This window comes from Phlebotomus papatasi, chromosome 1, assembly GCF_024763615.1.
Source record: "Phlebotomus papatasi isolate M1 chromosome 1, Ppap_2.1, whole genome shotgun sequence".
In the NCBI taxonomy this organism is placed as follows: domain Eukaryota; kingdom Metazoa; phylum Arthropoda; class Insecta; order Diptera; family Psychodidae; genus Phlebotomus; species Phlebotomus papatasi.
Genome location: NC_077222.1, coordinates 29,915,009 through 29,927,446, shown reverse-complemented (window position 1 = coordinate 29,927,446; position 12,438 = coordinate 29,915,009). Strand labels below are relative to the sequence as shown.

The window sequence follows — 12,438 nt, the reverse complement described above, 5'->3', positions numbered from 1 at the left end:
CAATTTCTCCCTTTGGATGAAGGGTTTCACGTGTCTTGACTATACAAAATTCAAAATGCATTTTCAACGAACTTTTTTAGTACTAAAATTTGAACGAAAATTTTGACATTTTGTGTTGGCGTCTTTTTTTGGTTTTTGCGCGTGAAAATGCAATTTTCCTGTATTTATTGTTAGTTAATGATGAAAAATTTGTAGTTATAGTGTCTTAAAGAAGTGCCTTGTTGTGTTGATGAAGAGTTTTTTGATGAAAATCGAAGAGGTATGGGTGATACTGAACAAAATCGCCTTCTGCGGTTGAAACAGGTGAGTGAAAGTGTCCCTGAATCTTGAATGAAGATTAATTGGCGATTTATTTGTGATCAGGTGAGACAGCAGTCCAAGAATATAGCTCACAATATCCGGGAGAAGGTGACGTCTGAGAAACAGAAGCAGGAACAGCGTATCAAGGCTCAGAGGACTAAAGAAATGGGCGAATGGAAAAGGAGGCAGTTGCAGCAGAAATCAAAACAATTCGCGGGATCTCTGTCTCTTATTGGAGAAGCTCATGCAGCAGCTGAGAAGGAGATGCTTCTACCAGCTGTTCCCAATAAATTCAGGAGCAGAAGCTCTTCTGGCAGGAGAAAAGAGCCAGAAGTCCCAAAAAAGAGCATAAACAGAGCAATTCAGACGTCTCCAAAGGAAGAGATTGAGTTGGTAAAGTCTTCTTCTGATAGCGATTCCAGCACTTTGGTGGATGATCTTCAGACAATCAGCTCCTCAGACATCTCTGATGATATCTCTCTTGAGATTTCAAAGCTCATGAAGACAAAATCAACACAGGATCCTCTGAAAAGGAAGCAATCAGATGAAGTTATCAATCTCCCTTCAAGCTTCACAAAAAGCTACTTTTCGGGCATTTCCAACTTGATCAAGAACAAATGCGGCCCCAGAGACCTCGCAGAAGACATTTTTACCACCAATCCAAGCACAAATTCCCATCTGCACTTGTCCAGGAGCCCACCATCGAGGGATTTGTGCCAGAGTCTCCAAGAGGAGACAGTCAAAAAAGTGCCTGAAAAAGCGCCAGGCAGAATTGAGAAGAAGAAAATCACAAAGAGTCCTGGCCCAGTCAATCGGAAAGTGCACTACTATCACCATGGAAATCGCTTCCACAAACACTACATTCCTTCACAGGGCATTGTCAGCAAGGCTGGACCATCGAGGAATCAGCAGAATGCCATTCAAAAGGCCAGAGAAGTAGTTCATCAGGAGAAGTGTTTAGCAAAAATGAGGGAGGTGGAAAACCGAGAAAGAAGGTAAGTTTTCTCTTAGAATGCTCTTTGTCCTTTCCCTTTTGAGCCTTGGAGACCAAACGGTTTGAGATATCAACACTTTGAAGGCTTGATGAGACAGATTTTTGACACTCGATAGCCTCATGGTTCCGTAGTGTAGCGGTTATCACGTCTGCTTTACACGCAGAAGGTCTCCAGTTCGATCCTGGACGGAACCAAGATTTTTTTTTTCATTTATTTAATTTAACTTTTATTTCATTTCTGAACCAAAAAAGCCGAATTTTAAATTATTTTTGTGAAAAACTTTTCCCAAAAGAATTTTTCACGAATTTTATCCTGGTTTTAGTACAAAAGCTTCTGAAGAGAGAACGGGAAGAGATATCGACTTGCGGTTTTCGACAAAAGTATATCGGGTGCAAATTGCAACTTGGTGCATAGTCCCCCCCATCCCACTCATTTTTCTGTCATTTTAAAGACCACCAAAATTGTTTCCTCAATGGCTTCGGTTGAAAAATTTACCCCCTCCCTAGGGCTTCCAAAATCCCGGGATTTAAATATTTCATTAATCCCGAATTTCGGGATCCCGGGATTTTTGAGGTCCCGGGATTTTCGGGATCCTGGAATTTTCTGTTTTCTGAGTTCCGGGATTTTCGAGATCCCGGGATTTTCGGAATCCCGGGATTTTTGGGATCCCGGAATTTTCAGGGTCCCGGGATTCTCAGAGTCCCAAAAATTCCCGAATATTGGTTAAAAGTAAAGAGATTATGTCAGGTGAACTTTGTGAAAATAATGGTATGAAAATTCAAGTAAATTTACTAAATGCTTTGAGTACCGTCGTTGCGGGTGGCTTTCCACTCGGGGGTGTGACTTTGCACTCTGCTGTTCGTGAGATTTTCATTAACCCTTTAAGGACGATTGGAACACCGGTTTCCCATAAAGAAAATATTTTTTCCTGACTACCTAAAGTTATTTCTTTCTATGTCTGTACATAATTGTAAAGTAGAAGGTTGAAGAAATCTAGAATATTTTTTGCAGGTCTCTAGCTATTTGATATGTAGTAAATATTTAAGCTCAAAAATGGATGAATTTTGAAATTCTCAAATTCATAAATTGTTTTGATTTATTTTTTATACTTCCAATTATTATTATGCAAAGCCCTTTTGGAATTAAAAACTACGATACTCATACGTAAGATTTTTCAATAAAGCGAAAAATATTAGGGTGGAGTAAGTACTTTTGGCCACTTTAAGGTTTCATGTGCTTATAATTTTTATAATCTTTATTTAAATAAAATGAAATTTTGTACAAAGATACCTTAAAGCCGTTTCTTCCTAATAATCTAAGAGGATTCCCAATTTTTTTGGATATTTTAGTGAAAAATGCATTTTATGCAACTATGCATGTTTCAGTACTTTTGGACACTTGTTTCCAATAGAATTTTAATAAAATAACAGAAGAAATAGCTCTCGAAAACTCTCACAAATACACAGCACAAGTCCTATTCTTATTTAACACTAATTTTATGTTATTATTAGAGTATTTTAAACGACTCTTTGCACATTTTCTATTTGATGTAAAAATCAGTCAAAAGTCACGATTGTTTTTGCTGAAATCCGCGAGGTGCGCCACGTGTAAAATGTATGGGAAAATGAATGGCCAAAAGTACTTACACAGCCGAAAAAAGTAAGCTCTTTTAGCCACATCCGATTTTCATTTAATTTGTTAGAAAATCTGAGAACATCTCATTAAGGATGATATCACAATAAAATTTAGTTAATTAAGAAATGGACTTTCATTGAATAACATCAAATATTTTCATCAAAAATATGAAATAATGCAAAACAATTTGTCTTAACATTAACAAGTTTCTTAAGAATCCCATGTTTTTTTGGTGATTGTTTACCTTGTCGAGAATTTCTTTCAATAACTTAAAATTAATCAAATTGATACGAAATCAAATATGGTTTTCTGAATCGTTAGATTAGAGGTCACAAAATAACACCCATTTTCCTTTTCTAAATAAACTCATAATTGTCTTACAGTGTGGTTTTACTTTAGGTGGCCAAAAGGGCTGACTCTACCCTATTCATTGGTTTTGTCAGAAAAAATACTTAAATTTTTGGGCTATTTTTGTCCCTATCGTTCTTAGAAGCACAAAATACACCGAATCAGACTGTTGGACTTTCCAAGGTTAGATGTAAGACTTATCAATGATTATGTTTCCCAGTTTAATTTTTATTGTTGATTTTCATAAAAAGTGTCTCGTAGTTAAAGGATTAAAAAAAAAATTACTTCCCTATAGCCAACGACCGTGGCGATTCCATTGGATTTCCAGCAGTCTTTTCTGCCATGTCCGCTGATTTTACCGCTAAAAATCCGCGTAGAGTTCCCTGGATTTTACCGCTTAAAATCCGCATAAGCTTCCGAGATGGAATATTTGACGCTAAATTTCTTCCTAGCGTTCCAGGGACGTTTGCGGAACTCTGTATAGGACCGTATAATTTGAAATGTCCGCGAGTTTCCATGAACTTTTCTCTGACGAATATTTCCACGGCTTTTCCTATGGATTATTAACGTATAATCGGCAGTCAGCCCTTTAAAAATTCGGAAAAATCCTCTTTATTTCCACGAAATTCTCCGTGGAAATTTCCATGCAACGGCTTTAGTGACTTTCGTGGTTTAATATTACGAAATTCCAAAAATTGATTTAAGAATGGCGTGGAATTTTCATAGAGAATTTCCACACAAAAAAAACATCCATAAATAAATGGACGATCAATGCCAATTGGCAACTTGGAACAGGGTATTCATATATCAGACGAACACTCAGTTGTTCTACTTTTGAGTTGAAAATATTGCTACCATGCATATCGTTCATTTGAGTATGTCTAGCTCGCAAGAATTATAACGTTAGAATTATAACGTTATCGCGTTAATTCCAAGACGTAAGTGTATTGGCAAATATCGGCGAAAATATGGCAAACAAGAATCCCCCAAATATTCTCAATTTGATTGAGGTCAGGAGTTCAAGAGGTCAGGTGGTCACGCCAAGATTTTAATATTCTGAGCTCGGGTCCAAAATAAAGGTTTTGGCCTCTTATGGTTTCGAGCATTATTCGAAAAACCAGAATTATATTGAAGATCACAGATATGGTCTGCTATCTTTTATTTCAGTAAACCGGCGCTAACTGTGTTATCACACTTGCACATTAAAATTTTAATATGATTCACATTAATTGTCGCTGGTGAGAGTCCAAATGTGTAATTTATGTGTTTGAATCATTTTATATTCAAAATTTGATCTATTTGTTGATAAAAAGGTAGACTTGGCCCGCAAAATTTGATATAAATTGATTTATAGCATTAATGCGAAAAATTAATGCGATTTTCTAACTAATTTTTTAATGTGAAAAATATTTATGCTTTAGGTAAATTTAAACTTATTTTTGCATGCCAAGTCCACTTCTTTATCAATAAATAGAAAAACCCCAAATATTAAGTGACTCAAAGACACAAATAACATATTTGGACGCTCACAAGCGACAATTAATGTGAATCACATTAAAATTTCAATGTGCAAGTGTGATAACGCCGTAAGACGTTCATTCTGGCAGAATAATGCTCGAATCCACGTGAGCGCAAAACCTTTATTTTGGATCCGAGCTCAGAATATTAAAATCTTGGCATGACCACCTGACCTCTTGAACTCCTGACCTCAATCTAATTAAGAATATTTGGGGGATTCTCGTTTGCCATATTTTCGCCGATATTTGCCAATAGACTTACGTTTTGCAGTTAAAATCTGCAATTTTGGATACCTGGAACAAGCCTGAAGATAAGATCATCGAAAATTTAATCGATAGTATGCCTAATCACATTCTTGAAATACTTTAGAAAAACGTTGGAATCACTAATTTTAAAGATTTGCATAAAAATTACCTCGAATAATAACATTACAAAAGAATTTATTGACATTATCGTAGTTTTACGATCAAAAACATATAAAATTGATATTTTCTCAATTCAAATTGAAGAAAGATGTTTCACTGTCAAAAAACTATCATAAATATGATCCAATCAAAGTATTTTGTGGAAAAAAAATTAAATAAAAGAATATATACAGAAGAAAATGTGATTATTGACAAGTGACCTTATGGTTTTGATACACTGGAAAAGCATAAAAATCAGCATTTCTTCAATGGAAATATGGGAGAGCCGTTGCAGTGTCAAAAAATTACAATAATCTATTGTCAATTAATTCAATTCAAAGTATTTTGCAGAAAAAAATTAATAAAACGAATACAGAAAAAAATTTTAGTTCTGCAAAGTGACCTTATGGTAATGATACGCACTTTACTTGAGAACAGTAAAGTGCTAAAAAAAATGTCCATCTTCAGATTGTTAGATTAGTCAGACAATCTGTAAAGGCGGAGCCGGCGGAGCCCTTAAGTCAATCGCGTGGATAACTGGTCCTTGACCGCCATATAATTCTCCAGAGTCCTTAGCGTTCCTCTTTAGGATCTATTCCATACGACGATCCAACATGAACTAACTCCCAATCCTTAATACAAATCCTTTCTACAGTTATAGGGTGTGAGCTTGTCATAATAAAGAAAGATTAGGGTTGGTGAATTTGACCATCAACTGGGTTAACAATCATCGAATAGGCCGTACTCTCTTCATGTATCGTTTAGAGCAAAAATTGCCTATTTTAGTTATTTTAATGGGGCGGTTTTCTCCATTTCAAGCGTCGAAATCAGTTTGCAATTTCGCGTATAATTATCCCTAGCCATATACCAGCGATCCTTTAATTTAAAAATATTATTCCTTGTTTGTATTTACCAGACGGCTGGAGAATATACGATCTACTCAAGCTTTAGAAAAAGAACGTCTTCGAAGAAATTATGAAGATTTGCTCTCAAAAGTTGATGAACTCCTGGATCAGGAGGATTCTGAAAGAAGAGATGCAATTGAAGGTGAAATCACATCGAAAGCTGATGAAGATTTCGTAGCACGAAGTGCTGATTCATCGGAGGCTTTAGAAATGAAAAAGACATCGAAAAAAATTGCTCAAAAGACTGACAATGACATCGACATAGATTTAAATTTAAAGGATATTTTGGGGAAGATTCTACAGAAACTCGATGAAAATAAAGTACAAATTATAGAGGGAATAATGAGTAGGAAGGACAAGGAGAACGATGAAGTGAAAGAAGATAAATTTGCGAAAATTGTAGAAAAACAGAGGGATATTGGAGTGCAATCAGAAATTGTGGATAAAGAGGCTTCTGATTCAGTTGGAGATGAAATTGAGATACAGACGCTAGGGCAATCGGAGAAGGTGCAAGTTGTGTCAACTGTGAAGGATCCTGAGGAATCCAATTCGAAGAAAAAACCTCAGATACAGATTGTGATAAATGTCAAGGATACACCAAATGTTGGGAATTTGAGTAGGATTCCAGAAGAAATTACCGATTTGAACACTGAAAGGAAGAAGAAACGTTCGGTTTTCCATAAGGATCTTTCCGATGCGTTGGGAAAGAAGTATCCAAAAACTCCTGAGAAACAAGGTAGGAGAAATATTTTGACGTTTTTTTTTTCATGGGGAAAGGGAATGATATCTTGCTTTTTTGCAGGCAAAATCCTTATTGACACAATTTCGTCAATAAATTCAGAGAGTTCAGGTTCAACAGTTTATCGCAGTCCTCCGGAAGCGATTCTTAATGACTTCGCGTTATTTGCAAAGGGTCCTGGAGAAAAGAAAGTGAAACCTTCAGGCTCGAAGGTGACAACAGAACGATCTGATGATAAGAAATCACAATTGATGCGTAAGTATATTACTCGGTTGCTGAAGATGCCTCGGACGGAAGTTGATCAGTTGAGTGTGAGTTCCGGGACTCAGGTTCCAACACCCAATTGTTCAGTTGTTAATGTTCCAGCAAATATTGAACCTGAAATTGTTGAAAACATTCCGCAAAGAGCCGAACCTAAGTCATCTAAGGGAAGAAAGAAGATGGCTGCCAAAGCAAGTTCGAGAGATCTTTCTAGGGCGGAGAAAGGGCGAGATTTCGGGTCGTCATTAAGGAACAAAACAAAGGAAGAGCAACAGAAAGCAACAGAACCAATAAGCGTCAATGTCCAGGATCCTGAGGATTTGAGAGAGAAATACGCTGAATATGCTGAGATTTACACGAGGAAAATACAAAAACTGTCAAAGATGATCAATGACGTTCGCAGCGAGAAGAATCGCCTCCTAGCGGCAACTCCTATAATGTCCTCTGGAAGTGACAATGGAAATACATCGACAAAGTACAAGGACTTCCCCAATATGGCGGCGCCAGGTGAAAGTGGCACGGATATGAGCAGTGTGTCTGAACTAAAGTCGACCAGTTTGACGAAAGACGAAGGACCATCTGGAAATATTGACAATACAAATTTAACAACTTGCAAGACCATTGGAATGAGCAAAGATAGCGGAATTTCAATTTCGCGTCCAGTGACGTCGACGGAGCTGAGAGACAGCCCAGAAATTAGGTGGATGCCATCGAAAAAACCTGAAAAGGGTAAAGGACAACAGGAACTGGAGGCGAGTAGCAGGAAGATTTCGAGTACTGCAGCAAGGCCAGGAAATGCACTAAGTTCCAGTCATGAATTGTCTACAATTGCCGAATTGGATACATCCAGGTTACAAACCTCTGGAGTGAGTAATCAGTCGAAGATTGAAGAGGCTTTTAAGGACCTTAAAGATGCCATTGAGAGGATATCAAATGAAATTGAGTATAAGAAGTTTCCGTCTTTTGACGAATATGTGCATCGACTGGCTGAGAATTTGCAGGAACAGTCGACTGGAGCTGATGCGGATATATTCGAACAAGATCGAAAGTTTCTGGAATACTTGAAAGACCTCTCAAGGGAAATGATTATGAATAGATTCCCCACCTATCAGGAATTTCTGGAGAAAGAAGGTGTTCCAGCTAAGGAGGAAAGCGAAGACGCAGTATCTGAAAATGGTGTCTCGGATTTTACTCTGCCAGATGTCGTTGCTGAATTGATCCAACGGAACATCATGGATCATTCATTCAGGAATTCACCAGAGAATAGTCAAGATGAGATTCAGGAAGGCATTGAGCCTCCCAAGGAAAATTGTAAGCCTACTTCAGTAGCTCAAAGTAGTTCCGGAAGCAGTATCAATTTAGAGGCAGATTTTCGGAAAGTAGGACTAAGATGGGCAGCTAGTATGCTGGAGAGGACTCATGAGCATCAGCAATTGTCCAGTAGTGATAGTTCAACTCAACTCAATGCGATCAATCCGAAACTACGAACTTCCGCCTTGAATCTACCTGCTGACGAGAATAGTTTCGTTGATCGCAATATTGCCAGGAGTCCCAGGAAGAAGTCGCACAATGCTACAGAAGTCACCGAAGAATCTCAAATAGGAAAACCACTGAATCTCCTGGAATTTCTCAATAGAGAACTTGACAGAAATTCCCAGAAGCAAAGTTCATACTCAGCCGAGGATTCGACGCTTACGAATACACTTCTGAAATCTCTGCTTGGTTCGGAAATCTCCGCAAAAGAAAATCCAATTCATAGGACATCAACACCTATTACAGGGAGTAAAATGATTAAATCTACTGATAGGAATTTTAGAAATTCATCGAGTGTAACGATATCTTCAGAAGGTAAGCTATCTTCAATTGAAAGCTTAAAGGAATAAGAAATTGTTTAGAAATTTTGGCTTAAATAATGCTCAAGAAAGTGCTCTTAAACGAACTTAAGTTTTCTTTGTAGGTTGTGTAAGTTATTTTTATCAATAAAATAGGGTTTTAGACGTTTTCTCTGAACAAAAAAGGGTATTTGATGTTACTTGGATGAAAAAGAAGTAACAGATAGATGGTAACACTAAAAACTAGAACTGCTCTTCTGGATTCAGTGTATAAAGTCCTGTCGAAGTTGATACTAACAAGGCTAAAACCGTACGCTGAGAAGGCGATCGGAAAGTACTAACTAGGATTCTGTCCTGGGAGACCTGGGAGATACACAACGGGCCAGATATTTAATGTGCGCCAAGTGCTAGAGAAATGCCGGGAACACAGAATCACTGTACATCAGTTATTTGTTTACTTACGAGGTTGTTGAGAATGGAGATTTCGCCAGTTCTCTTTCATCTCGCCCTAGAACATGTCATTAGAATCTCAGGGTACAACTAACGATCTTGCATTCTCTATAAGTCGTCACTATTTGCGGATGATACCAAAGATATGAGTCAGAATGAGGAAGCGGTGAAGGAGACGTTTGTCGACTTAGCCGTTGTCGCGGAGGAGTTGGAACTCAAAGTCAACGAGGGAAAGACAACGTACACGGCAACGGGTTCCCCGACAACAAGATACCACCAAAATGTCACACTTGATTCTTGGAACTTTGAAGTCGTCAAAAGCTTCAAATACCTCGGATCCACGGTGAGTTCTGGCAACAGTGTGAAGATGAAAGATGGAATACGCACTTCCCTGCCCTATTAACAATTGTGGGAATAAACCGACGTGAAATCAACTATCTCCAGAGCTTTCGACCCAGTCTCCAAGCCTTCATCAGTAGTCAAGTCTTGCAATCTTTCTCTAAGACTTCTGTTACAAGGTTTCTGTTATAATTCTGACAAAAACCCTGAACGAGTCTTAGAGAAAGATTGCAAAACTTGACCACTGATTAAGGGTTGGCAACCGACCGAAAGCTCTGGAGATAGTTGATGTGTTGCCCTGAGTGAATGTTTTTTTCCCGATGACTTCCGGATTTCCCTATTGTTAATTTTATCAACAATATTCCGTTCTCGAAACGTCTCCCGGTCAACGAAAATCATATAAAAGGAAAACCACAGTGAGACTAATAGTCACTTATGGTTTAGAAATAATACCGATGATCCAAGTTGAAGAGCAGTCGCTACTAATCTTCGAGAGATGAATGCAGAGACGGTTTTATGACCCAGTGAATGAAACAGTGGAGAATACCATATTCAAACAAACCATGAAATGGAAGTCCTCTATGAAGAAGCGCTATCACGCCAAATCAGCTAGTTGGGACAAGCTCAGCGAATTCTAGTTGAAAGTATACCCAGAAAGTTACTAAACAGTGAACCTGAAGGGACAAAGACGTGAGGACGCTCAAGAAAACGATTGAAGGAAGTAGTGGACAGTGTCTAAACACGGTTGGGAGTGCTAAGTTACTGGAGGAAGATGGGAGAATCGCCAGGACTGGAGGAAGTTTGAAAACCCCGATCCCGAAAGGACGTTGCAGTCACCTAAGTAAGTAAGTGGTAACACTAAAAACGTAAGTAATGTTTAGTCATGTCTAAACGGTGATCCAAATCCGCCCCATGGGCAACCCATCCTTTCAGACAAGTCTTTGTCGTTCCCTGTTCCCTCACAGGAACAGTTGACAACGGTCAGAGTTTGCCGCTCAATTCAAACTCACAGTCAATAGAGCCCTCTGCCGATCTGACAATAGGCAGAGAGAGACAGTCAGTATGGCTCAGGTTGTTGAGTCGAGAGTCACGGTTCGTGCAGTAGGCCGTTGTTTCACGCCACTGAGTTCTCAAGAAGACACCCTCTGTAAAGCCTCATGGCTTTACAGTATGGCTGTTTCTCTGAAGTGAACGCGAGATCATCAGAAAAAAGGTTGCTGTCCTGACTGACCTGAAAAGGACATCCAGAGGAACCACTACTACAGGAAGTAGTTTTTGTAGTTGAATCTGGCAACACTAAAAAAGTGGCTGATGTTGCATTCTATTTTTAAAGTTTCTAGAAATTTAACCCATTTTTGAGGAATTTTTCTTGCCTAGCATTGTTGAAAGATCTTTTCCAGTACAATTTTCACACTGAAAAAAACAGAAGAAATCACAGAATTTCTCCACAAATCACTTCATTTGCCACTTCTTTAATAATATGATGAATTTACTACGGAAATTTGCTTAATTCTGCGCGACATTCATCACAAGTGTCGCAAAGGGTACGATCCGCCATTTTTATTTGACAACTGAACCATCCGCGAGCCCTTTAGTGGCCGAGAGAAATTGACTCGAACACCCCGCGGATTCTTGACTACGTGTAACGAATACTTTATGCAGAGGAACCAACATTTAAGGAAAAAGTCGTTTTTCTGTTTTTGTAATCGTCGTCGCCAGGATTTGAAAAAAAAACGTCGCCAAGATTGCTTTTTAAAACCAATTTGTAAAGTTTAATTAATGAAATTTCAATAAAAATTGGTGTTAACATAAAGAAAATAGTTTTTAGAATTAGTTTAGTGACATAGAAATGGTTAAAATGCGTGATTTGATAGTAAAAATAGACTAAATATAGATCGCCCAGCGACTTTTGCAACATTTCATAATTCGTAGAAAATTATGAAAAATATGCAGAATATCGGTTATTTGTAAATTGGAAAAGAAAACTGGTGAGTTTTGGAAGCATGTGACTATGTTTTGAATTGTCTGTGGAAAATCCTCAGGAAAATGTCTTGAAAAGGTGCTTGCTTTGCTTGAAGAAATGCACCAAAAAGGTTCAGTTGTCAAAGAGACGGTGGCTGACGGTGCCCTTTCCGACATTTGTGTTGATTTTTTCACGTAATTTTGCACAGAAGTAAGCAAATTTCTGTAGTAAGTTCATTCAAAATTATTAAAGAATTGGCCAGTGAAGAGATTTGTGGGATAATTCTGTGATTTTTACTGATTTTTCTTGTGTTTTTTTTAGTGTGAAAATTGCCCTGGAAAAGACAGCATCCTAACCAGATTTATGGTGGTTCCTCTGCTTTATGTTATAAAGGAGTCGTTACAAAAGGATTTGAATCTGCGGCGTGTGCGAGTTGATTTGGCCAATTCTATGTCGCTAAACTAATTCAAAAAACTATTCTCTTCATGTTAATTTCAATTTTTATTAAAATTGCATTAATAGAACTTCACAAATTGAGTTTAAAAAAAGCAATGTTAACGCTTTTTATTTCAAATCCTGGCAACGACCACATAAAAGCAAGAAAAAAACAACTTTTTCCTTAAATGTTGATTTCTCTGGGCTTTCGCTATCGCACAAAAAGTGGTACATATCCCACCCGGCAAATTCTGCAGAAATTCGTCAGATTTGAAAATGTAACTGCCGAAAATGTTGCAGAATTTTACTCCAAG

The 12,438-nt window shown here is 37.9% G+C and overlaps 1 protein-coding gene and 1 non-coding gene across 2 annotated transcripts; both read left to right on the top strand.

Moving 5' to 3' along the window:
• The first annotated feature begins 91 nt into the window (after positions 1–91).
• LOC129799609 (uncharacterized) lies at positions 92–9,067 on the top strand. Its single transcript, XM_055843641.1, has 4 exons — positions 92–303; positions 364–1,295; positions 6,117–6,841; positions 6,908–9,067. The coding sequence occupies exons 1-4, from the start codon at positions 262–264 to the stop codon at positions 8,986–8,988; spliced, it is 3,780 nt and encodes a 1,259-aa protein (XP_055699616.1). The 5' UTR covers positions 92–261; the 3' UTR covers positions 8,989–9,067.
• Positions 1,417–1,489, top strand: Trnav-uac (transfer RNA valine (anticodon UAC)). The gene has a single exon. It is a non-coding gene; the product is annotated as a tRNA-Val (tRNA).
• Positions 9,068–12,438: the final 3,371 nt, after the last annotated feature.